This window comes from Lycium barbarum, chromosome 6 (assembly GCF_019175385.1).
Source record: "Lycium barbarum isolate Lr01 chromosome 6, ASM1917538v2, whole genome shotgun sequence".
Classification (NCBI taxonomy): Eukaryota; Viridiplantae; Streptophyta; class Magnoliopsida; order Solanales; family Solanaceae; genus Lycium; species Lycium barbarum.
This window is the reverse complement of record NC_083342.1, coordinates 19,938,960-19,964,945: the sequence shown is the minus strand read 5'-3', so window position 1 is coordinate 19,964,945 and position 25,986 is coordinate 19,938,960. Positions and strand designations below refer to the sequence as shown.

Genomic DNA, 25,986 nt, shown 5'->3' with positions numbered 1-25,986 from the left:
TGAAAACAGCTTATAAATTGTTTTCAGCTTTTTTGAGTGTTTGGCTAGCCAGCTTAAAGTCAGTTTGTGCTTAACATAAGCCTAAAAAAATAATTGGATTAGTTTGACTTAGCTTATCTAAAGTAGCTTATAAGCTAAAAACAGCTTATAAGCCAAAAAAAATAAGTTAACCTACCTCAACTTATTTTTATTTTGACTTATACCCCCAACTTATTTTTATTTTGATTTATAAGCTATTTTCAGCTTATAGGTGCCATCCAAACAGGCTCTTAAAATACCCAACTTCTCTCGTCTCAGAAAAACAAGGATAAACCTCACTAATTTTCTCTCTCTCTCTCCCAACTAGAAAAACAGTATCAACAATGGAACTCAGTCCAGCAATCTCTCTATCAAGAACTCTCTCTTATCTCTCTCCATCAATTTCACCCTCTCTCCCTCCACCATTCTCTCTCTCCCACCGCCGCCAACGTCGCTGCAATCTTAGCCGGACTTCTTGCCTTCCACCAGCCGTACAATTGTCCACTAGTAAAGAAGATGAATATGAAGATAAAGAAGAGGAAATAATTGGAGGGTCTGAATTTGAGGAATATGAAGAAGATGAAGACAGCAGTCTTGATGTTGAAGTACTTGAACGTGAAGCCCAACTTGTGGTTAGAGAATTTTCTGAGTCTTTGTCCAGACAACTGGTTATAGGTGACCTATATCTCTATTTTCCCTACACTCACTTTATCTTTTTACGCCCCTTTTCCACTTCTTTTTACCTAAATGTACATTTCGGCTATCTAGTTTACCAAACATGGTTGTGTATACACTTCGGCTGTATAGGTAGAATGGCTATGAAAACCAACTATTTTTCACCTTATTTGGAATTTTGAAGTTGGAGTTGTGTTTGGTTATATTTTTTGCAAAGAATATTTGATTGTTTGATGGTGAAAAAAGTGAAAACAGGGTTTTAGGTGTTTTTTTTTTTTTGACTTTTGAGTGGGATGAAACTGACCCCGTTTTGGTATGATGTAAAGTGTACTTCCCTCAGCTATCATTCTTTAGCATTTGGTTCTTGAAACTGTTGAAAATGTTTGAGATAATGGTCAAAAACACACCTGAACTATTACTTTTTCGCGAGTTTCACACCCCAACTATTAGTGGTTCGCCTGTTCCCTTTTCCTACCTAAATTATCACCAACTGTTCCGTTTTCCTACCTGTACTATCACCATCTATGTACTAAAACACACCTAGTTGAGTAGATGGTGATAATTCAGGTAGGAAAAAGGAAAGGAACAACTGATAGTTTTCCTAATTAATTTTCAGGTGTGTTTTAATATATAGATGGTGATAGTTCAGGTAGGAAAAGGGAATAACTGATAGTTGGGGTGTGAAACTTACAAAAAAGTCATAGTTCAAGTGTGTTTGTGACCATGAACCCAAAATGTTTTAATTAAGTACAAATGGTTGATATATTTGTGTGCGCGGGGAAAAATCCAAACTGTTGTCACAAGCACGGGTGCAATGTATTTCAACTCCACTGATCCTCCCTCCACTACTATTACACACCCTTCAAAGTTATTCATGGAAAAAAGATATATTACGTCGTACCATAGAAACCAGAGTTAGGAATTCATGGAAACTCTTCTTGCTTGTGCGGTTTTCTTTTTCAGTTCTGGTAAGTACAGTTCTTTTTTTTGTGTATTTCTCCTTTTTTGGATATAATGATATATTTGTATAACTTGGAGAACTCAATCAAGTAATTAAATGTTGGTGCTGCTTCCTCATTGGGATGGTGGGGTTTGTTTAGGTGATTCAATAGTTGGATTGGCAAGAAGGATAGTAGAAAAAGACTTATTATAACAATGTTTTTAATACTTGGGTGTGAATGGGTGCAATAATGATCACCAAGCTAGCGTCTGAAATTTATGGATCAAATATATTGGCATTCCTTGAGGAGGATCCTGTTCAAGGCTGGTTATACACTTAGAGGATTGATTAGGATGGCTAGAGAACTCTCTGAGGCGGCATCAAGAGTTGTATAGTTTTGTGTTTTGTAACTATTTTATTGAGACATTTGATCTATTCAAACATGCAATGCACTCTCTTCAAAATATAATGATTTGATGAAGGTAGCTATCGGAGTGGTAAAAAGGAGCATGATATATGATAAATATTAGTAGTGTTTCTTTGCTACATTTATTATTCAGTATAGCAAGAACAGTCAGTTATGGTGTATAGTTCTGAATTTGTTAGGAATGCATGGCGAATTCCCGTAACAGTAAAGGATGTGTTGTATAGTTGGGCATTCAGGAGGAGAAGAAGGAGATGTAGAGTTCGGAAAGTTTCCCCTTTGGGGAACACGGAATAGGAGAGCATTTTCAAGGAATGGGAAAATAGGACTTCATATAAATTAGCACATGCCTTTTTGTTTTTTTATTAACTTTTGATGTAATCATGACGTTCTTATTTATTAGATGATTGTGTGTCTTTCATAGAGAACTATATTTTTGTTTAGGCTCGATACTTTTTTGTATACGCCATGTATATGAGGGTTTTGTATTGTTGTATTTTTAAAAACTATTTAGCAAAGCAAGGTTGGGGAGAGATAAAAACATGACCTATAGAGCTTTTTCTTCCGTTATTGTTTGGTCTATTGAATTTAGTCTGTACAAGCTGCAGTATGTGAGAGAGATTGTTGCTACAATGTCTAGAGGGAGAAACTCCTCTCTAGAAGCAAGGATGATCAACGTGCATTCTTACAAAGAAGCTCTGGTGTTGCCTACTTCGAATTTGGTTGGTAAGTGCAGGAGAAAAGATACATGGAAGGAACGCATTTTCAGTCTATCTGGAGGTCAGGTCGTGGCTAGGGAAGAGTTCTTAAAGACTTGTCTGATGGGAAGGTTCAAAAGAGTGGGTTCGCCGGAGTTGGTCACCAAATGGGCAACAAAGACATGGTCAATGACGACAAGTTTGAAAGTTTCGAAGATGGGCAGTCCCTCCTATTTCTTTTTGCTAGAGAGGCAGAAGTGAAGTGAGTTCAGGGAGGAGCTAGATGTATGGGAGAGAACTATCTATATATTAGAGAGGTGGTTTGATTAATTTTATTGTGAGGTACATAGAAGAAAGGAGGGTGTTGGATTGCCGGTGCATCTTTGGGTTATGATTTATCTAGTGAATTGGGGGAAGTTTGTGGGGACCTCCCAAGGTAGGGGTAAGGTCTACGTAGACTCTACCCTCCCCAGATCCCATTTTGTGGGATTTCACTGGGTATGTTGTTGTTGGTTGTTTGTTAGAAAAAAGGGGAAGGTTCTCGGTATCCATGGTTGGGGGTTGGGGGGTGGGGTTATCTAGGTTCAGTCTAATTATCACCATAATTGTCTTGAAATTCTGAAAAAGGGAGATGGAAATAGGGATAGGGATGGAGGGGAATGAAATAGGGGGAGGAGTCGGAAAAAGTGTATGGGAAGGAGAGAAGCTAGGGGGTCGGAAAGTATAGGGGATTAGTTGGAAACGACTAAGAAAGAGGGCTAGTCGAAGGGACTTTCAGAAATTGGGGGAGAAGGGATTAGAAGAAAGGGGAAAAGACCTATTTTCCCTTGGATTAGTGAACTTGTAAGAGCAAATTTACATTGGTTCACTTATCTAATTGGTTCAGACTGGATTAGTTGAGGTGAACCGATAGGACTTCTTCATATGACAGAGACATGCAAAGAGGGCTCCCATGTTGGAAAAAGTTTGAAATACTGCGGAACCACCCCAACGAACCTTGAAATCAACCGCAAAACCTATCTTAAGAGTCATTGAGGGGCACCAAGCCCTCGTTCTTCATCCTAATGTTTCAGAAGTGAGGGATGGCCGCAGAAATGGCTCCGATGAGCTCCGAATTGAAAGTAAAGGTAAGAGGGGTATCGAAATGTCCAGATCGAGCAATGTAACTCATATTCGCCTCACTAAAGAAAGCTTCAACTGTCAGGAGTACTCTAGGAAGGTCGCTGAGGCCCAACAATCCAAAATTTCCTCCTAGGAGTTCTGGATTGTGCTCAGAAAGGTTGGAAAATAGAGCTACAGAATTGGAAATATGTTAGAGGGTGTAAAAAACCTGCCTGTGGGTTTTGACAAGGCCAGATTGTCCCTTCCCGTGGACAGAATTGCTCCGATGAGCTCGTCAGCGATAGAAAAGGAACTACTTCCCTCTGAAATTGATAATTTGGGTTTGGTTGATCCAGAAACCATGGGGAATGATCTGGGAGTTGGTTTAGGGAAGGATAACGACTCTAGGAAAAAACTTCTTTGTGAGAAGTGACTGTTTTGCCCTCAAATCTTGATTTGGGCATATGATTGACGAATAATAGCAGTGTAAGCAAGGAATACTGGAGGAGAATGTTTGTCCATTAGCCATTGTTGAAGGGGGGAAGAAGTTTGACTCTTTTTTTTTTTTTTTTTTTTGTGTGTTGTTGTGTGGGGGGGGGGGGGGGGGGGGAAGGATGATAGAGTCTTTAATTCTTCTTGCAGACATTGAACATGAGGCAAGAGAAGTAAGTGGATTGGAGATAAGGATTGTTGGGTGGGAAGAGACAGGAGAAGGAGAGGGGAAAATTTACTAGTGTATAAGATGAGATTTCAAAGTAGGGAGATGGATGATTTGTTGGGGAGAAGGGGGAAGGGTAATGATTTGTTGGCTCCCAGAAAGTTGTGTTTCTTTGTGTGGTTGACAGCAAGGGGACTTATTCTGATAGCGGGGAACTTGAGGAAGAGGAAGATCACATGTCTTAATTGATGCTTCATGTGCAAATGCTCAGGTAAAGATGTAGACCACCTCTTGTTGCGTTGTCAGGTGGCTACGCGGTTGTGGTGGGTGGTTCTAAATTAGTTTTGAATACAATGGGTGTTGCCGGGAACAGTGAGGTGTTGCATAGTTGGGCCTTCAGAAAAAGTTCGAGAAGACTTAGGCATGGAATATTGTTCCATTAGCCATTATGTGGGTTCTACGGAAAGGAACATGAGGGCATTTAAAGGGGTTGAGAATGTTGTAAAATCACACAATAGTCACTTGTTTCTGGTTTTTTTGGGTGTACCCATGAAGTTCCTACGTGAATAGATTGTTGGCTTTCTTTTGTAGAGAACTATATTGCGGTGTAGGTTCTCTAATTTTTTGGTATACGGCTTATATACGGGGTTTCCCCCATCAGTAATAAAAATATTTACTTTAAAAAAAAATCATTTTTAACTGTCTTGGTCTTCGTATAGAAAATTAACCAAATATAGTCTTCGGCCGCCGTTTAGCTTCAAAACTAGATCACATTTTCTAGTTGAATATGTAAGGCAACAAAAGGGAATATCACTCGAGTTAAAGAAAATCTTGGTTGAAGTTTAAACTGTCCTGAGTAAAAGATTTATTTTTTCCATTGATGATTGAAGTTTTAACCTTTTAAGCAGGGAATTGCAAAATCTATCTTCTCTTTTCCTCTATCTGCACAAACATAGGGCCTTTGCATTTCCCAATTCCTATCCTGCAAATGTTAATTCAACTGAAGGTTTTCCTCGTAAATAGCACGCTACCAGCATAGTGCCGACATGTAACTCTATCACACAGGTTCACTGATACTGCAATGGATGTAGTTCTGTGGATAATCTTGTTACAGGTCCTAAACCGCTGAAGCTTTGGAAATTGATTTGGCTGTTAATCATTTTATTGCAGGGTACATGAGACCAAAATGCAATATACTGTATAAGCCTTGCTAAACTGTTACAATTGTCGCATCCTATATCGTTTCTAGCCATTTGATGCTCAATATGATCTTCCTTTGTTGATTACAGAAGAAGAGAGATCTAGTCCAAAAGACAAGGACAAGAGACGTAAAAATACCTCAAAAAATGTTAGTATCTCATCTACTACTCTGTTGGAGCTTCTACTCCCATACTTAAGGGTCTCACTCAGAATTTTTTTAAAAACTGCAGTAGAGATTTGTTCATAAATGACAATATGATATACTTGTCTCAAAGTTTCTTCCCTTTATTTGTTAAGTCTGATTTGTGTAAATTGATTGCTCATCACGGAAATGAAGAAAGAGCCTGAAGTGAGCCTTGACCATTACTCTTTTTGAAGTAATTACTTGTCCTCATTTTCTACATTATGATTAAGCCACAAGTAACTACATCTTTCTTTAGTTGACTCAACTCCTATTATATGATGATTCAACTTATATTTAGTAATCATGAGTAGCTACGTGTTCTGAATCTAAGATACTCCTCTATTGAGCTGCCAAAGCGACTGGACAGTAGCAAGTTCAAGCAGCCACTATCTCTCTGTAACAAATATTGAAACAAAGTGCAACTAGTCTGAGGAACTATGCAGACAGCTTTTAAAAAAAAAAAGGCTATCACCTTTCAGTGGATTTTTTTTTTTGGTTCGGGTTAAGTCCTTTCAGGGACAGTTTTGTAATGCCAATAGAAGTTCTGATAAATAGTGCTATCCCTATTTAGAGATAGTAAAAATACAAGGCTTAATTCTTAAGGGATGAACTATTTAGTGTAATGATATCTTGGTAATAAACCTATTTGATGTTAGACTTCATACAGTCACTTCTATATTAATGTCTCACTTGAATAAATACTGAAATTCTCGGATGTGATGTTAATATACTTAATCATCTACCAGGTTCTTTGGATGCAGGATGCTCATTAGGGGTCTAAAATATTGAAAAGAATGTTATCACGGTGTCTCTTCCATGGATGCCACCTTTTTTTTTTTTCCAAATAACCGAGAAATCCCCGAGGACTAGTGGCACACTACTTAAACTTGGTGGATAATTGGCCCGCCCCTCTCCATGGATGTCACCTTTATTATTATGTCCTTGCTTTTCCAGAAATTTTATCTTTCCGCTTCCTTGGAAAAAATCAGTTGCATAGAGTAAACTGCATGCTGATTTTTCCAACATCACTCGTGCTAAATTTCTGACCTCTTCCTTGCTTCATCATACGGATGATATCGTTGCTCATCAATTCGTGTTATGGTCTCATGGCATGAAAGTTGCACAGCTGTGAAGTTAACTTCTAATGCTCATAACCCACCGGCTAATCAAATTATATTCATATCTCCGGAGGAATCTTGATGAAGAGAATGACAGTAACTTGTTCTAAAGGAATCAGTGACACGGTGAATCATATAATAGAACGTTACAGTTTTCATGCCTATTTTTCTTTGAAACCTTATCTAGGAGTATGTGACTTTTTTAATCATGCAAGAGTTCTTTTTCGTTCAATAAAAAGTCCTAGACTTTAAGAAGAGAGTTTCATAACTTTGCAAGAAGGTTTCTGAGTTTCACCTTTCTGCTGACAAACTTGCTGAAGTGCACTGAAATATTGAGATATGTTCTCAAATTTAGGGGGCGTGTTATAGTCTTCAACTGCATGTGTGAATGTGATTAATTACTGGATCCATAACCTAGTAGTCATCTACTTGAAGCTCCATAAGATGATCAGAGCAACCAAAGTGAACAATGTCCACAATTTTTCTGTTGCTCCTCGAGATTTGTGAATATGGAAGTTGGGCATTTATCCACTGTTGATATGATTTTTGGTTTTACTAATGTTTCTAGATTCTATGTGAAGATCTACGCTCGATGTGTATCCATTGTCTATATGATTTGGCTCTACTAATATTCTGAGATCTATAGGAAGATCTAGATTTCTATGGTTGACTTGACCAATAAAAGTTTACTTGCAGACCCCTGATCATCTTCTTCCTAAGGTGGCAATTGTTGGAAGACCGAACGTTGGTAAATCAGCACTGTTTAATCGTCTTGTTGGGGTATTATATCTAAACTTGTCTTGGTTTTTGATTGCCAGGAAATAAAACCTTGACAATCTTTACTAAATGGTCCAGTTCCGTTATATGAGATTTTTCTTGCTCTGGCTTTCTCTTCATGATGCTTGGTTTATCTTCAACAGGGGAAGAGGGCCATTGTGGTAGATGAACCTGGGGTAACAAGGGATCGCTTGTATGGTAGATCATTTTGGGGAAACCATGAATTTATGGTGGTGGATACAGGAGGTGTGCTTACTATTTCGAAATCACAGACTGATCTAATGGAAGAACTAGCTGTCTCAACAACAATTGGAATGGAGGGCATTCCACTTGCTACCAGAGAGGCTGCTGTTGCTAGAATGCCTACTATGATTGAGAAACAAGCTACTGTGGCTGTTGAAGAGTCATCGGTCATTATATTCCTTGTCGATGGCCAGGTATATCCTTTAGTAGAGTTACTTGGATACTATATTCTGAAAGATTAGTTAGCAAGATAAATTGTGTGTTTAGTATGAAGGAAAACATTTCCTGGAAATTGTTTTCCTCTTTTTCTTTGTTTGGTTGCACTAAATACCTGGGAATGTATTTTTCTAAGGAAAATGTTTCACTGAAATTAAGGGAAAACGATTTCCCTAAGGCCCGAGAGGAAAACATTCTCCTTGACCCATGATAATGAGTTTTGTCTCCTTTTTTTCAACCCATCCTCTACTTGCCCTCCGTCACTTTCTATACCCCTAATCCTGATAAACCTCTCTATCAGGAGAATCGAATTTCTCTATTTGCTCTGTATCACTTGACACAGCAGTTTGTTCATGAGAAGTTTCGATGGAAGGAAAACTTATCTGAAAAAAATATATTGATGGAAGAATATTACTGATTCCATGCACATCTTTTTATTCCTTGGTTTGTGAACTAGATATAATTGGGAAGTCATTTGATTAACAGTTGTCGAAAGTTCTCAAGAAATATTTCTAGGTCTGAAGCACCTCATGTATCTTTCAGCTAATAGAACTAAGTGCTTAACAGTTGAATGTTGTACCTATATTTGTTGTCATATTCTGATTATGAGACATTGCCTTATCCTTATTAGTGGTGAAAGTGTTGCTTAATATGGTCAGACGGAGTAACAAATTTTTAAACAGGCAGGTCTAAATGCTGCTGATGTGGAGATAGCTGATTGGTTACGCAAGCACTACTCAGACAAATGTATTATTCTTGCTGTAAACAAGTGTGAATCTCCACGCAAAGGAATCTCACAAGCATCAGAGTTTTGGTCTTTGGGGTGAGCTGATTATTCTGGCATATTTCATTATTTTCATACCATAAGTGCAGATTAATATGTGTAGATTGATACAAACTGAAGTGTTGCGGTTAGAAAATTCATCATAGCTGCAGTTCTGTTTCTTTTTTTTTTTTTTTTTTTTGAGTCGTTTTTTAGTATGTCTGGTAAGAAGAGGATGGGTTACAAGAGAAAATATAACTGGTTGAACAGTGAAAAAATATCCTCATAAAAGCGAATATAAAGCCTCCTTAAAGAGATCCAGAGATCTGTCGTTATACTTCAAGAGTTGGTGGTGTAGTATTTAGATCCCTTCTTTGGATCTGAATGACTGGAGAATTTGCAAAGTTCATGGTATATCTAAAGAGAGAACAGTCTAAACCCTACTATATGTGTCAAGTGTGACAACCAACTTTGTGTCCAACGTACTTCCATTAGGTTAAGGACTTGGTTGTGGTTTATAGAATCATATTATTGAGTTATTGACATACCAATGTCACTTAATAGAGGTAAGAGAATATGTATCTTGTGGACGTTTTCCATTTTGAATGAATGAATATACAACCTACATAGTTATTGGTGACATTTATACCGGCTTCCTGTGGTTGAGATAGGTCAATGCAAATGGAAAGAGTTGGCGCTCCTCTTTTAAGCTGTATGAATTTCTCCTTTAGATGTTTCTGTGTTTTTCTTTATTGGAAAGTCTGTTGCATTCTTTCCTTTGAGCTTTTCAAAAACTAGTTATTCTTTTCCCTAACCTTTTTAGACTATGTTTGCTCGGATCCTCCATAATGCCGCCGCACCCGTGTTGGATCCTAAATAGTTTTTTGGAGGATTCGACAGACCGACACACATCTGTGGCACTTTTGAAGGATCCGAGCAACATAATTTTTAGATCCAAGGGCTTTGAGTCGTCCTGTATTAATAGATGTTGTGACTTCATGACTGCTGTTTAAAATGTTACTTTTGTTTAATCTTATAAAATATGTTCCTTTGTTTAATTTATTAGGTTTGACCCCCTTCCAATATCTGCTGTATCTGGAACTGGAACTGGAGAGCTTCTAGATCTTGTTTGCTCAGGGATAACAAAAGTTGAGGTACTCTTATCGGCACTGAGATTAGGTTTCCTCTTGCTTCGATCAGTAAACTTTCTCAGTGGCTAGGCCTCTCAGGAATATTTCTATGCTTTATTTCCAGAATGTATACGCAAATAGGTTAAGTTGCATATTCCAAAAATATGTAAACTATAAAAGCAAAAAACCAAAAGTTGGCTAGAGTCAAAGTCTTATGTAAAGAATCTGAAAACATTATGCATAGTATTTATCTGTATAGCAATCGGAGGAATGAAGCAGATTAAAGTCTTCCTCTATATATCTAACTATTAAAATGAAGTTAAGAAAAGGAATGTATAGTTTATATTGGATCAATCACACGGGGTTTGAGATGAAGAAGTAATTGCTTAAAGGGGCGATGAGATACTGCTGTAGAAGATGGAAACCTCATGACAGCCAAAAAGATCTTCTCTTCAGCTCCTCCAGGTCAAGGCTTCAGAAGAGAGTTATTTTTTTCCCAATGAAGTGAAATATTCAAGGAAGAAACTGGGGAGTACATGTCCTGGACTTCGTCTTAGTAACATAACGCATAGGATTTTTTTCTTTCCGGAAAGGTAACAATGAACTGCATTGGAAATTAGTTCTGGATTTTGTTATAGTTGTTTTCTTTTGTTTGCCTCAACCCGTTAACTTTTTATTCCTCCTTCATCGTCTTGATCCCTTTTCATTTGAAACAATTGTTGTACCTATCAAAAAGAAGAAGGAAACTTTCAAGGAGAGTTGTATTCCTCGTCAAATGTATATAGTAAGGGGAGAGAACATTTATTTAGTTGTATAAGAAAAGCAGAGAGGCAAAATTGCTCGTATGCCCTTCTAGTGCAATGTGTGAACTTCTTTCTCCTCTATGTGTAAAGCAATAGGCCTTTCTCACGATATCACTCGACCTTCGCTGAGATTGGAGGGCTTATTAATTTGATGTAACCTTTTTTTGGCCGGAGATCTAGTTATTTTCAATATATCCTTCTCTATCCATAAATTTTACTATTCTTTTCTAACATGTGCATACTATATATACACACGCGCGCACATGTTTGTCTATATATAAAGGTAAGACGATGACGACGACAACAACAACAACAACAACATACCCAGTGAAATCCCACAATGTGGGCCTTTACCAATTAAAAAAAGAAAAAGAAAAAGAAAAAGAAAAACCACAATGTGGGGGTCTGGGGAGGGTAAAGTGTACGCAGACCTTACCTCTACCTTGGAAGGTAGAGAGGCTGTTTCCGAAAGACCCTCGGCTCAAGAGAAAGCTTGACAAAAAAGGTTAGATAAGGACAAGCAAATCAAAGCAGTATGAAAGCGAAAAAGCCATGATAAAGCATTCTGAAAAAAGGCAGTAGCTACTATAAGTGGACTGTAGTGCGCTTCAATGTTCAACTCCGAATCAGCTTCTACTTGAGTCCCACTAGGGTACTATGTTTTACTCTTTCTGTGCTTACTCTATGTCTGTCTGTTGCTTATCTATACAATCATATTTCGCGTGTGAAGCAGAGGGGAACGAACTTTAGTATTTCCTACTGCTTTCGTGATGACATTTTATAGTCTATGATACAAAATGCATGCAAACCTGTTGACCGTGAACTTCTTGTTAATTGATTCTGATTTCTGACTATCATCTTTGGAGTCTCTTTAAAATTTCCTAGCATATTTTAGTTTAGTATTGCAATGCTGGAATATTAAACGCATATTTTTAATATTTACTTTTTAAATATTTTGTAGGGGCCAAAATATCTTGAAGAAGAAAATTACGTTCCTGCAATCGCAATTGTTGGTCGTCCAAATGTTGGTAAAAGTAGTATTTTGAATGCTTTAGTCGGAGAGGACAGAACAATAGTTAGTCCGGTTAGTGGAACTACTCGTGATGCTATAGATACAGAATTCGCTGGACCAGATGGCCAGGTGAGTCTGTGTTCAGCAATCTCAGCTTGATATGAATGAATCTGGTGTGCGGAAAGTTCATAATATGTCTCAAGATATTGTGGTACTCTTTTCTGTGGTTAGGTTAAGAAATGATGGATTTTTTTAATTTTTTAATAATGATGGTGTTCGGGCCAATTTGTGCGCACCTCAACTATTCCACCGGGTACCTAATACCTCTCATCAGCAGTTACCCTGTAACTTTTCCCACCAAGACTTAGGCTGATGGAAAGAAAGCACCTAGTGTCTTGTTTCTACTGAGATTTGAACAACGGTTTGGTTTGCACCCACTTCATTAATCACTAGGCCGCACCCTGCGGTGCAAGGAATGTTGAATTATTTTAAGGACTTTGACTGAAATCCATCCACCCCGCATGATACTGGCTATTGACATTAAAAGTTTGAAGGCTCTGCATTTTCTTCCGTTTGGTTTAGAATTTTGACCTCGGGGTTACTAGTTAGTAGACTATGAGGTTTTTTGTTTTTAGTTTATAAATAAATTATCAGCTTTCAATACATTCATATCTATTTGCTGGTAATTGATTAATACTATATCTCATAATCAATAGTCTCAAACAGAGAGAGAGAGAGAGAAGTGAGAACGCTGGTTATAATAGTTCTTTCAAGACGCACTGAAGCCAACTACCCTTTCGCTAAGGCAGTACAAGAAAGCAAATGGCAATCCAAGAGTCTCAGAGAAGCAGAAGTGAGAACGAAGAAGGGAAACATTGATATCAGTGATTCCACTGGCTCCAAGGATGATGGGTTGTTAAAGAGATGCTTAGTAGGGTGTTGTGGAGAAGAAGCAGATGAGAAACCCACCTTGGCCGATGTGAGAAGGTGGACATCAATCAACTGGAATTCGGCAATTGGGGTCAATATTTATGAGATGAATGTTGGTCTATTTCTATTCGAGTTCCCTAATAGGTTCATGGCTGAGAAGATTCTTCAAGGCCAATGGAACTGGAAAAAATCCAGGTTCCTACTGGAATGGTGGAGCCCCATGGTGGGGTGTTTGTCAGACTCTGTTTCAGTCAAGAACACTTGGATCAAAGCAGTTGGTGTTCCTCTGAATCTCTGGTCCAAGAGAGTATTCCAAGAAATAGGAGATCTATGTGGAGGATGGGTTGCTACGGAAGAGGAGACAGAGTTGAAAAACCATCTCAAATGGGCAAGAATCTTGGTATCCAATGATGGCAGAGATCTTCCAAGAGAAGTGGCAATAGTTCGAGAGGGATTGTCTTATCATATCCCGATATGGGCAGAAGTCAAACTAGGGTTGAAACTTCATCGGAAGCCACCACCGGAGCTGTCAGAGAAGAGATTGCAGAAGAGACAGTCAAGGTTGCAAGTCGCAGTAGTGACCGCTGGACAAAAGAGAATCTGACTTGTAACATAAGAGAATCCCCGAATTTTACGGATTTGAATTGGGGAAAGCACGTGGTGTGTAGTTGTCAAATAGCTGGAGGTTCTGATGCAGCAGTAGCACGTGACCATGACCAGCTTGTGAGAATTTTAAATGAAATTGTAAAATTGGGCCTCCCCACACAGCCCAAGTCTATGAATATTACAAAAGGGGAAGATGGGCCTGATTTAGCTGGGCTTTTAATTTTCAATGGCATTCAACATTCTCAATTGGAAGAAAAGGCAGATGACAGAAGACCGTAGCACTGGATATCTCTCTTCTAGAACAGTCTTCCACGCATGCAAACACACAGGGTGAAAGAGTCGCTATTTCTTCTATAGAGATGGTAACGAACACAAAAGGGATGGAAATTGGGGAACTCAGACAACAAGAAGGGTTTGGAGAAGCAACAATCCACGAAAAGGATGTTGAAGACAAAATTGGCGAAGATAGCGAGACGTTTCAGGCAGGGGAGAATTCACTTATTCTGAGAGATAACTGGGAAATTGAAGAGGCTGAACCTTTGCTCATTCAACAACAACAATCCTTTCTTGAAAAAGAGATGGAGGCAACAGTATGGGTACATCAAAACATGATCAAGATAAGCAAAATTCTTGGGGGGGATTTGCAGGGGCACGAAGAGGAGGCTCTGGAACTATTAAAGCAAATCGGTAGTAGTCGACAAGCTAGAAGGATGGTGTCAGATTTCGAATGCAAGAAGACAAGATTCAAAGGTGCCCAGGAATTGAAAGGCCTAATCACTTTTGATCAAATACAAAAGCAATGGTAAAAGGAATAAGGGGAGGAGTTCGACTAACATTGATCCATGAATTTCAAACTGGTATCATGGAATGTTAGGGGATTGAACAAAAAGGTTAAAAGAACAATGGTGAAAAGATTAGTACTAGACTGGAATGCAGATATCATTTGTATCCAGGAAACTAAACTAGAGGGGAATTTTATTGAGGTGGTTAAGGAGATATGGGGTGGCAGGTGGATGAGGTTTGCTTGGTTGGAGGCTAGTGGTACAAGAGAGGGTATTTTGTTGGTGTGGGACAGTAGGGTTTGGAAGGGGGAAGTGCTTGAAATTGGTGCCTATACTTTGACTTGTAAATTTGAGGCACAATTGCAGGATTTCGCTTGTCATATTACTGGGGTATATGCACCTAACTCCTACTTAGAAAGGAGGATAGTGTGGGATGAGATTGGGTCTGTAAGGGGACTGATGGAAGGACCATGGGCTGTTTGCGGTGACTTTAATGTCACTAGATTTAGCTCAGAAAAGAGGAATTGTAATACAAGAACAAGGGGTATGGTGGAATTCTCTGATTTTATAGAAGATATGAACCTAATTGATACCCAACTTGAGGGTGGAAATTTCACTTGGTTCAAAGGGGATAAGCACGATATAGCTTCAAGAATTGACAGGATCCTTATTTCTAAAGAATGGGATGACAGCTTCAATAATATCAAACAATCCCTTCTCCAGAGGCTAATTTCTGATCACTTTCCAGTAGCATTACAATGTGGTACTTGGGTTCAAAACAAAAATTATTTCAAGTTTGAAAATTGGTGGATGGGATTGGAAGGTTTTACTGATAGAGTTAATGTTTGGTGGAGTTCTTTTAATTTTATTGGGAGACCTGACTACATTCTTGCTTGCAAACTGAAAGCTCTTAAAACAAAGCTAAAGGAATGGAGCAAGAGTGAGCAAGGAAACTTGAACTCTCAAAGAAAGAAATTGTTGGGGCAGATGGCAGACCTGGATTCAGTACTTGGTGACAGACCTTTAACTGAGGAGGAAATAACAAAGAAGACTGCAATTTATATGGAGTATGAGGAACTTGTCAAGAATGAAGAGATTTCATGGAGACAGAAGTATAGGACCTTATGGCTAAAAGAAGGTGATAAGAATACTAAGTTCTTTCACAAAATGGCTAATGCTCACAAGAGGTAAACAACATTGACCAATTGCTAGTTCAAGGAGAGTTAATTGAGGATCCTATCAGAATCAAAGGGGAAATCATTGACTTTTATCAGCAGCTTTATACAGAAACTGAAGAATGGAGGCCTTCTTGTCATTTTGAAAGATGCCCTGTCATCTCTGAGGAAGAGAGGGATCTTTTACAAGGCATGTTTGAGGAACAAGAAGTACTGAAATGTTTGAAGTTGTGCGCAGCCGATAAAGCCCCAGGACCAGATGGTTTCACCATGGGCTTTTTCATCAAATGCTGGGAAGTGGTGAAACATGATATAATGAATGCTATGCAGAATTTCCATGATGAAGAATTCTTTGAAAGAAGCTTCAATGCTACATTCATTGCATTGATTCCTAAGAAGAAAGGGGCAAAGGAACTGAGGGATTTCAGGCCTATCAGTTTGATAGGCAGTTTCTACAAGCTAATTTCAAAAGTGTTGACAGAAAGATTGAAAGGGGTAATGACAAAGCTGGTAGATTCTCAACAAATGGCATTTATCAAAGGAAGACAAATCATGGATGCTGTGCTAGTGGCAAATGAAGCTGTGGATTCTAGACTTAAGCAACAAAAACCTGGAATTCTATGCAAGTTAGACATTGAGAAAGCATATGATCATGTTAATTGGGTTTTTCTGCTAAAACTATTGGAAAGGATGGGCTTCGGACATAAATGGATTCAGTGGATCAAGCATTGCATCACAACTGTCAATTTCTCAATTCTTATTAATGGTTCTCCTGCTGGTTTTTTCGGATCACAAAGAGGTCTCAGACAAGGAGATCCTTTGTCTCCTTTTTTATTCCTTCTGGTTATGGAAGGCCTCAATAATATGATAAAAACAGCTAGTTTAAATGGGTGGATTCAAGGTTTTGAAGTGGCTACAGCTGATAGGGGCAGCATGGAAGTGACACATCTCCAGTATGCTGATGACACACTCATTTTTTGTGACGCACAAGAAGATCAGTTGAGATACTTGAGGGTGATCTTAGTCTTATTTGAAGGTGTTTCTGGTTTACACATTAACTGGAGGAAAAGCCTGTTATTCCCCATCAATGAGGTCACAGAGATGGCACAACTAAATGCAATTCTAGGTGGAGAAGTTGGTGCTTTACCAACTACTTATCTAGGAATGCCACTGGGAGCAAAATCTAAATCCATAGGACTTTCGGACGGTGTTATTGAAAAATGTGAGAAGAAATTGGCTAGATGGAAGACTCAATACTTATCTTTGGGGGGTAGGTTGACGCTCATTCACTCAGTCATAGATGCTCTTCCTACATATATGATGTCTTTGTTTCCAATCCCAGCAGGGGTCATTAAAAGGCTGGACAGAATCAAGAGACCATTCCTATGGCAAGGTAACAAAGAAAAGAAAGGGTATCATCTAGTCAAATGGGAAGCTCTTACTTTTGGAAAGAAATATGGAGGTCTGGGAATCAGGAATTTGAAGATTCACAATAAAGCACTGAAGATGAAATGGTTGTGGAGACTTACCAATGAGAATCAGACTCTATGGGGTAAAGTTATAAATGCAAAATATGAGAAGGAAGACAAATGGATGACCAAGGAGGTTGATACACCATATGGGGTTAGTTTATGGAGGTCCATCAGGGCCTTTTGGAGTGAATCGAAAAGCAAAACAAAGATCAAAGTCCTGGATGGTAACAAAACTAGCTTCTGGGAGGACAACTGGCATGAAATAGGGATTCTTAAAGTACACTTCCCCGACATATTCAATCTTGTGCTTCACCAACAGAAGACTATAGCAGAAATGTGGACACGTCAAGGTTGGGATATAACTTTCAGAAGATTACTCAATGATTGGGAGATGGACAGGGTAACTGAATTTTACAGCATACTTGCACTATTTAGTGGTGTACAAGCAGGTGAAGATGTATTGAGATGGCAAGGCAACAGCAGTGGTGATTTCAAGGTGTATGCAGCATATAGGTTAATGAATCGGTCTAATCAGCAGATTGATAATTGGCCTTGGAAACATATTTGGAGAACTAATATCCCACACAAAGTGGCTTGTTTTGTGTGGCTCTTGGCAAAGGAAACTGTCCTCACCAAGGAAAATTTAATGAAAAGACAGATAGCATTGTGTCCCAAATGTTTTTTGTGTGGAGATAAAGCAGAGACAGTTAACCATCTATTCCTACATTGCGAAGTGACCGAACAGCTGTGGAGAATTTTCTTTAACCTTAAAGGCATATCCTGGATCATGCCTGGAAAGATTACAGAAGCTTTACAGAGTTGGGAGGAAGCAGGGTCTATGGCAAAGAACAGAAGCAGATGGAGAATTGTCCCTGCTTGCATCTGGTGGACAATCTGGAAGGAGAGGAACTCAAGATGTTTTGAAAATATAGAGAATAGTATGCAGAAAATCAAATTGAATTGTCTTTTGCTATTATGTTTTTGGTGTAAACAGATATTTTCAGATGATACTGCTACCATAATTGATGTACTAGATTCAATATGAGGTAGATCAGTTTAGCTTTTGAAGTACAATTGTAAATATGGTTTCAGTACAACCCATGTACTGTGTTGGCCACTTATATATATATATATATATATATATATATATATATATATATACATACAATAGTTACCAGTTTCAAAAAACACACAGAGAGAGAGAGAGAGAGAGAGAGAGAGAGAGAGAATATAGAGATTATATCTGACAAACAAGTGAGTTTGTTATACAGTATTTTGGGAATAGCCTTAAATCGTGTTACGAAATGCGTCCTTCCCCACCTCCGAGGTTATTTATTGTACATGATTTCATTGATGGAATAACTTGTGTTGTCTCTCACCGCGTAGAATCGTATAGAACTCAAGGATATTGAATTTGGCCGGGTAATTTATCTGAGGGTGCCGTAAGTTCTTGAGCAGCTTGAGCCTGTTTTTGGAGTTGCTTCAACTTACTTTATCAGTTTATATGGTGTTTTTTAATCTTCAACTCTTTTTAAGTGAGATGGTGATGCCAGTTCCATACCAGTTCAAACGTCAGAATTCCATATGGGCTTTTCATCCACCCCTTTTATAAAGAAAGGGGAATCTTTCTCAAATTACGTAGGAGCTTGCATTGAGATCTACATTCCTCTCGCAGAGACTTTTAGAAAAGATAGGTATCCAGGTTACCAATTACTTGACATAGGTCTTTGAGGTATTAAAAGACAAATAATGGAATGAAATTGGCTCAAATCGAGTGGAGTGGGTATAAAAGTTTCATATAGCTGAGCCCCACTTGTTTGGGCTTGAGTTGTAGTTATTTTGCTGCATTTGGGAATAGGAATGGCCGGATCATATTGGGCTGTCTCTGCCTCTTTACATTACTCAGACAAATTGTAACTGGGCTGCACTTGTTCTTTTCCTTCTTGCATTTTGTGTTTAGCATGATGACTTTTTATTAATCATGGTGCTTTCCTATTGCAAGGGAACATGAGTCCTCCTTTCTTAACTCTTATAATTGTCATTTGACAGAACAAAAAGTTATGCCTGCATCACACTTATACAGTGATTTTCTGCCCCAAGTGTTGCATTTGCGAGGATAAATGCACTATTTCTCAGATAGTAAATTAATGAGGAAATATTTTAGTATGAGGCCTTGCAACGGAAGAAAAAGCATATTGAGACTAGGTTGACTTCCAGTCAAGGCAGTTACTACCTGATCACATTCTGATATGCTGACCCGCTTATTTTTGTTAGTGAGACAATTTATTGCAAGTATATACAACAACTGTTGCTCGTGTTTATTTCTCACTTTGCAGTGTTGATTTGTTGTTCGACGACTATTCTGCACTTCAACCTGTACTCGCTTTATTTGAACCTAATATACAGCAGAGTAGATGTATTCATTGATATCACACAACGAGTGGGTCAACTTTACCGAAGTACATAATGCGGTCAAGAAATTGTTAAGCCTCCTGAAAATCTAGTTAAATATTTATATAATATGTTATATTTCTCTTTACACTGAAAACACAATTGAAATAAACGAGAAAGCAATTGTGTGGGATACGGAACAGAATCAACATTGCTTCCCGTCCTTGTATAAGTTCTATAAAATGGTTTGGGATAAAATGGGAGTTCCTTGGTTTATCACCTGAAGTTGGCTGAGGAAACTTACATTTTAATATTCCTTTTCTGCAGAAGTTTCGGCTGATAGATACTGCTGGAATAAGAAAAAAGGCTGCAGTGGCTTCATCAGGTAGCAAACCAGAGGCTTTATCTGTAAATCAAGCATTTCGTGCAATTCGTCGGTCAGATGTTGTGGCTCTTGTTATTGAGGCTATGGCTTGCATCACTGAACAGGTACATTTGAGTTTCAGGAAAGAGGTCATAAGTAAAGTTTAAGCTGAACTTTGTTGTGAGATGTCATTTCTGTAATAGTCCTTTGTCAAGGACTGTGAAACACACTATCTAGTAATGGTTTTTGTTTGTGCCTTCAAAATTACTATTTGTACCTGAAGTATGAACTTTATTGGAAACTATTCTTTTGTCACATAAGGCTTAGCATTCTTAAAGTGGTCGAGGAAGTATATATCATAACAATCACGCTTAAAGTATAAATGAAAGGAGTGGAACAAAGTGTCGCTTCGGGTGGTTTATTTACCCATGTTATGATTTGTATTCCAGGAGAAAGAATGACAGATATTATTTTCTTCAATATGAAAAGAGAAGATATTTTAATCAAATTCAATTCAGGCTTATCTTTTGGGTTCAAGTGCAAAAAGTATTCAATGGTCAGTATGACCATCTTCTCAAATCTCACCTCATTGGCCAGCCCTGCCAGCCCATGGAGAATGCGGTTGTGCTGGTTCTGGAGCTTATCTTACTATCAAGGGGAAAGGTCTCTAAAGATGCTTTTTTTCACCTGAAGCCCACTCAATAGCCAATAGGATTCCAAAGGGGTTGTGATCAACTGTCTTTCCCCATCTCCTTGAACAAACTGAGGGAGGGACTTCCATTCAGGGTTTTCTATCTCTTTTACATCATCAGGAAATAAGTGTCTATGTTGCTGCTGTTGGTCTCCTATTTCCCATAGAGTCCGATAACTTACAGATTTTAAGTTGCTGGAAGCACTATATAGACAGGTTGTGGTGGTAGGGTAACTTAAAAGTAGAAAATTTCCGAAGAGTGTTGTTCTCAGTTACAGGCTTCACAAAGCAGTATCTTTAGTGTTCTTGCAAGTACTAACAAGAATCCTTTAAACTATAATAACTTCTATTTCTGTTCACATTTGAAGATCAAATCAAGTGATTGTGGAAGGAATAAAGTAACTTCCTTGAAATATCCACAATGTTGTAAACTTTTCCCTTATTTTTGCTCTTTCTTCTTTTCTGGACCAAATATACATACTGAATAATTTAGATAATCCAAATATTGGTAATATGTTTAACATTTTTTCTTTTCTTTTGGGGTTCTCATAAAAGAAAACTCCTCCAAGAAAAGGCACATGCTACAGCAATGAGCATATGTCATTCTTTATTATTAGGCAAAGAGTAGGTCCCTCTGTGCTCATAGTGTGGCTACAGAAATGTTGACATGTAAACTCATATTTGTTTCCTTGCAATTTCTTAGGATTGCAAAATTGCAGAAAGGATAGAGAGTGAAGGGAAGGGTTGCCTCATTGTTGTGAACAAGTGGGATACGATCCCCAACAAGAACCAAGAAACTACTGTATTTTATGAGGAAGATGTTAGACGGAAGGTTCGTGCTCTGAGTTGGGCACCTATTGTGTATTCAACAGCAATAGCTGGGAACAGTGTTGAAAAGTATGTTCCTTTTTCCATCCAGTTTCTTAGTTTATACTTGCTCCTCTCTCGCATTACAAAATATATTGCCATATTTCAGACGAAAATCAGTTGCAATTGACTTGGCATCTATACTGAAGATCAGATGTGTTGTTTCATTTGCTTACTAGACCAGGGAATAAAATACCCTCATATCATGTTTTTGTCGCGGCTGTTATACAACTCAAACTTTGTAGTTCCGAGCTTAATGCTCAAAAACAATAAGGGATAACTCTCCTGATAAATTAAAAAAAAAAACATTAAAGGGATAACTCAAGGAGTATTATGAGAGATACTAATGGTAGTTGGACCTCCTATAGCTAATAAGAAGCTTCAGAAATTAGGGCCTTTTTTTGTAATCCCTCCTGAGGCCGTCATGCAATAGATTGATGTCATGCTTAGGGTAAATGGATTTCTAGATGCAATGCATTTAATGGTTGATGAGATGCGACTTGTTATGCAAAGTTAAGGTGGAGAGTCATGAGATGTTTGTCTACGTACTCTGTTTTGTTGGATTAAGACAGGTTAGAAACATATAAAGGAAAACTGGTTAAAATGGGCAGACAGGAAGAGTAATAGGACATTTCTGTTGCATCTATGTGGTGCATTTGGCTTTAGTCACCATGCAAAAATCATTAGGCTTGTTTTTGCATGGTTTGTCTGAGTACGAAGGTTAGATATTTCCATGAATCATCTCCTGCAGATTTCCAGTACATCTTTATTTTTCTTGTTTACTTTTTGGGGGCTTGGATGGGACAGGGAGGGAAGTAAAATGGAGAGCATTTTCTTGACTGCAGCATTTGTTTGGTCTCACTGGTGATCTCTGTATTAGACTGTTTCTGTTTAAAATAAAATTTTATATGTTATTGTTATATTCTAGAATCATTGTCGCTGCTGCTGCGGTGGAAAAAGAGAGATCAAGAAGATTGACTACTGCGATATTGAATCAAGTTGTGCGGGAAGCTGTCGCATTTAAAGCACCTCCTAGGACTAGAGGTGGGAAGAGAGGACGTGTTTATTATAGCACTCAGGTAAATTTCATTTGGAAAGATGCATTTACATTTACTATTTTCTACACAAAAAAAAAAACTAGTACTTGTTTGGACCTTGGAGGATGTATAACTGGCAAACATGTAGTAAAGGCAACCTGTTGGCGCAAAGAAAATATAATCCCTTTTATTGTTAATTAGGAGGCAGGAAGATTATATATTATAGCTAATGTGTTGTTTTAACTGCTGTAAGAGGTTTACTTCCAAGCTGGCTGCCCCTTTGCATTGATACTCATACATGATTAAAATGGAAAAGATTTAACAGAAGTTATATTGACATACATGGCATGGGGTGCAAGTGTGTTGTAAAATGATTCCCAGTGTTTTTGTTTATTTTTTTTTTTTTTTATTTTATTTGTTTGCATATTTCGTGTCAAATCTAACACACGGTGTTCGTTAAATATTTGATGGAGACCAAAAGTGTTAACTTTTAACAAACTTAAAGACCAACACTGTTCAGAGCATACTTTCGGGACTATTTTTGACCTATTCCCAAACAAAAGGGATAATATTTATCATTTTCTCTAAAATTACAGTTCAGTTACTTGAATTGACATTCATTAAAACCTAATAAACTCATGACCTGCCTTTATTTTACAGGCTGCTATTCGACCACCTACGTTTGTCTTCTTCGTTAACGATGCAAAGCTCTTTTCAGAGACATACCGTCGTTACATGGAAAAGCAACTGAGGACAAGTGCAGGATTTGCAGGCACTCCAATTCGGCTTTTGTGGCGCAGCAGGAGAAAAATGGAAAAGAATGATGGTTCGTTTTAATAATAATTTTTTTGTCATATTTTGCCGCATATCTGCATTTATTTTATGTCTTCCTTTTTCCCTTTTGATGGTCAATGCAAAACATGAGTGTGCTATTTACACATTATTTAAGTTGTGCATCAGATCGCCATGTACTATTAGCCATGAATGTGAAAACAGTAATGTCTGAGAGGTATTTGAGCCAATGATTGTCTAGTTCCACGTCCTCAATCTTGTTACCACAGCTAGATCTTATTGGTTGAGGCACTTCTTTACACGAGTTAAAATTCTACTGTATTTAGAACCTACAGTAAATTTTTCTGAATCTTTTCATAAATAGAGAAAAGATACGTTTCTCTAAATGGCTCATTAAACTCCAAATACGTTTTTACAAGCCACATGAACATTCTTCTGCAAGTCACATAAATATCAGCAAGTACTGTGAAGTTTTCTATAGTCACAAACATGGAAAAAGTGTAATTTTTTCTGCATATGATTTAGACTAGTAATTCAGTTTCAATCTGTTGGATTTCAGGCAAGGGTCCTTCCACAAAGATGCAAGAGAACTTCAAAGATATAGAGGAGAGTTTGGCAGTTCCAGCATGAGGTCGCAATGGAGTTAATTTCATGATGCCTTCGAGAAATTAAGCGCCTGTATGAAAAGATCATCAAGCTGTTACTTTCATGACCATTCTGGAAGAGCTATCAGAGCTGCCTAGTGAGTATCACTATAATCCACTCTTGATGGGTAAAACAAATCTTAAATGAAAGGAAGTGGCACTTAAACTGAGTGGTTGCTTTATGAGTTGACAATCATTGGTGATAGTAGCAGATAATATGTGCTAGAAGAGCCAAGGGGAAGTGAATTGAAGCAGTTGCATGTGATTCTCCTAAACTTTTGTTTGTTTGTCAACCCATTACTGATAGAAAAGAGAGTTGATGAGAAACATGAGAAGCTCTGTAGTGCTCGTTGGTCATATTGTATAAAATCAAATAATTTTAGATGTGATTAACATTTATATGATGTATATTGTAGTGCTATTCTTTTCTGTTTGTCAACTCAATACTAACAGCTCTTTTCACTCTCTATGGAAACAAGTCTTGAATACACTTGGATAAGCTCAAAGGAACACAACAAGCATCATGCAGCTCCAAGAACATAAGTAAAAAAAGGAGTCCCACATGGGCAAACCTGTCGTTTACTTTGAAGTGGAGGATTATTTTGTTAACTTAGCAGAGACATGCAAATTGACTTTGGTAGGCAAAGTTTTAAAAGGGGAAAAAAAGAGGTTGTAAGGGAAAACATCAGTGCTTCCTAAAAGGTAGTGTCAAAATCACATACTTCGATCCTAAACATGTCTATTTGGACTTCAGTGTTCCACCTTATAACAAGATTTCTCAATATTGATGGTTGTATGGTAGTGTCAAAATCACATACTTTGATCCTAAACATGTCTATACTTTGATCCTAAACATGTCTATATGGTCTCCTGAATTGTTCTCTAAGATAGAGACTCCTCTGGCTTGGGTTCTACTCCACCAACTTCCATGGCACCTATATCAGTGGGATACCTAAGTCCTAACAAAGATTGTAAGATCAAAGGGACAGGCATTAGGCCTGGATCAGGTCATTTGTGTTGAAAAATATGGACCAGGAATCATAAGTAAATCGATAGACATCGAAGAACAATTGTAGGAACATTAACCTTGATCCACTGGAGATGACTTTGTTGTAAATCAAGTTTTCATATGTCAGTTGATGATCTTCTGAGCCTTCAAAGGTTAATGTTTCTAGTTATTTTCTTTGATCAGGGAGAGAAGAAAAGTAACGTGCATGGCACAGGGACCATGACCAAATTAAATAGAACGTACACAACTCTTCAGAGACAACTCTTATTAGGAGGTGTCTTAGTTAGAAAGGCCCATCAATAATAATAACCGGAAGAGTTAAAGAATAGGTTTCTACACATATAGTTCCATACTATATACCCGCAAGGGTGGCTCAGTTGGTTGAGCATGGGACTTTCATAATGGAGGTCTCAGGTTCGAAACCCCCTGCCTAAGACAGCAGGAAATTTCCCTTCTGGATCGAGCTCGTCGCACGGGGCTTGTCTTCTGACTTGTGTTCTACTCCACCAACTGCCATGGCACCTATACAAGTGATATCCTAAGTTCTAACAAAGATTGTAAGACAGGCATTAGCCGCAGAACAGGTCACTCTCACTCACTCTAAATCAAGGGGGAATGTAGCAACTAAGAGCGGAAATAGGTTTGTTCAAGCCTAGAAGATGAGATTGTCAGAATACAATAGGTTGGATAACAATAAGGAAGATAAATTTTGGTTGAGAGGTGTGAATATGAGCAGGAACCTGATTATTGTCGATATTGTTGCTTGCAAGGACATTTTAAACAAGTTTGTTTGCCAAAACATTAGGACATTGAGACAAAAAACAAAAGGGAAAAGAGAAATGATTTGAACCATAAATTAAGGGAGACAATGGTGAAGAGGAGGCTCCCTGATTATCTAGAAATCTCAATCCCTGATTATCTAGAAATCTCAATGAAAGAATGAGGAGAAAGGGAAAATGAGAAATTACCGAGAGATCAAATCCCAAACCCATGTACAGAATAACAAGTAGCGAGGTCATAAATGATTCAGGAAGTTCAAAGGTCCACCAAAATTATGAGATAGAGTTGATTGAACTGTAATGATCAAATTGAAATCAACTATGTTTTAAATCGGGATTATGAATCAGTACTGATTTGAAGAATGTGCAATGTCAAGTCAAGGCTAAGGTAAGTTCAAGCTTATTCTTCTACTATGAAATTCCATTGTCACTCACATGCTTCATTTATTCGATGAAATTCCTAAATTATGTCTTTTTGTTTTCCGTA

The 25,986-nt window shown here is 38.0% G+C and overlaps 1 protein-coding gene across 1 annotated transcript; it reads left to right on the top strand.

Moving 5' to 3' along the window:
- Positions 1 to 283: 283 nt before the first annotated feature.
- Positions 284 to 24,201, top strand: LOC132643570 (uncharacterized). The gene is made up of 12 exons (XM_060360026.1): positions 284 to 693; positions 5,804 to 5,862; positions 7,713 to 7,796; positions 7,937 to 8,230; positions 8,936 to 9,075; positions 10,082 to 10,169; positions 11,910 to 12,089; positions 19,644 to 19,805; positions 21,075 to 21,268; positions 22,167 to 22,317; positions 22,936 to 23,101; positions 23,627 to 24,201. Exons 1-12 carry the CDS (start codon positions 363 to 365, stop codon positions 23,695 to 23,697), a joined length of 1,920 nt encoding a protein of 639 aa, XP_060216009.1. The 5' UTR covers positions 284 to 362; the 3' UTR covers positions 23,698 to 24,201.
- Positions 24,202 to 25,986: the final 1,785 nt, after the last annotated feature.

Bases quoted from the DNA above. Each gene is read 5' to 3' on its own strand.
- LOC132643570 (XM_060360026.1), top strand. From the start codon at position 363: ATGGAACTCAGTCCAGCAATCTCTCTATCAAGAACTCTCTCTTATCTC. The intron at 5,863-7,712 runs GTTAGTATCTCA...GTTTACTTGCAG, and splicing joins GTAAAAATACCTCAAAAAAT to ACCCCTGATCATCTTCTTCC. The intron at 12,090-19,643 runs GTGAGTCTGTGT...CCTTTTCTGCAG, and splicing joins TCGCTGGACCAGATGGCCAG to AAGTTTCGGCTGATAGATAC.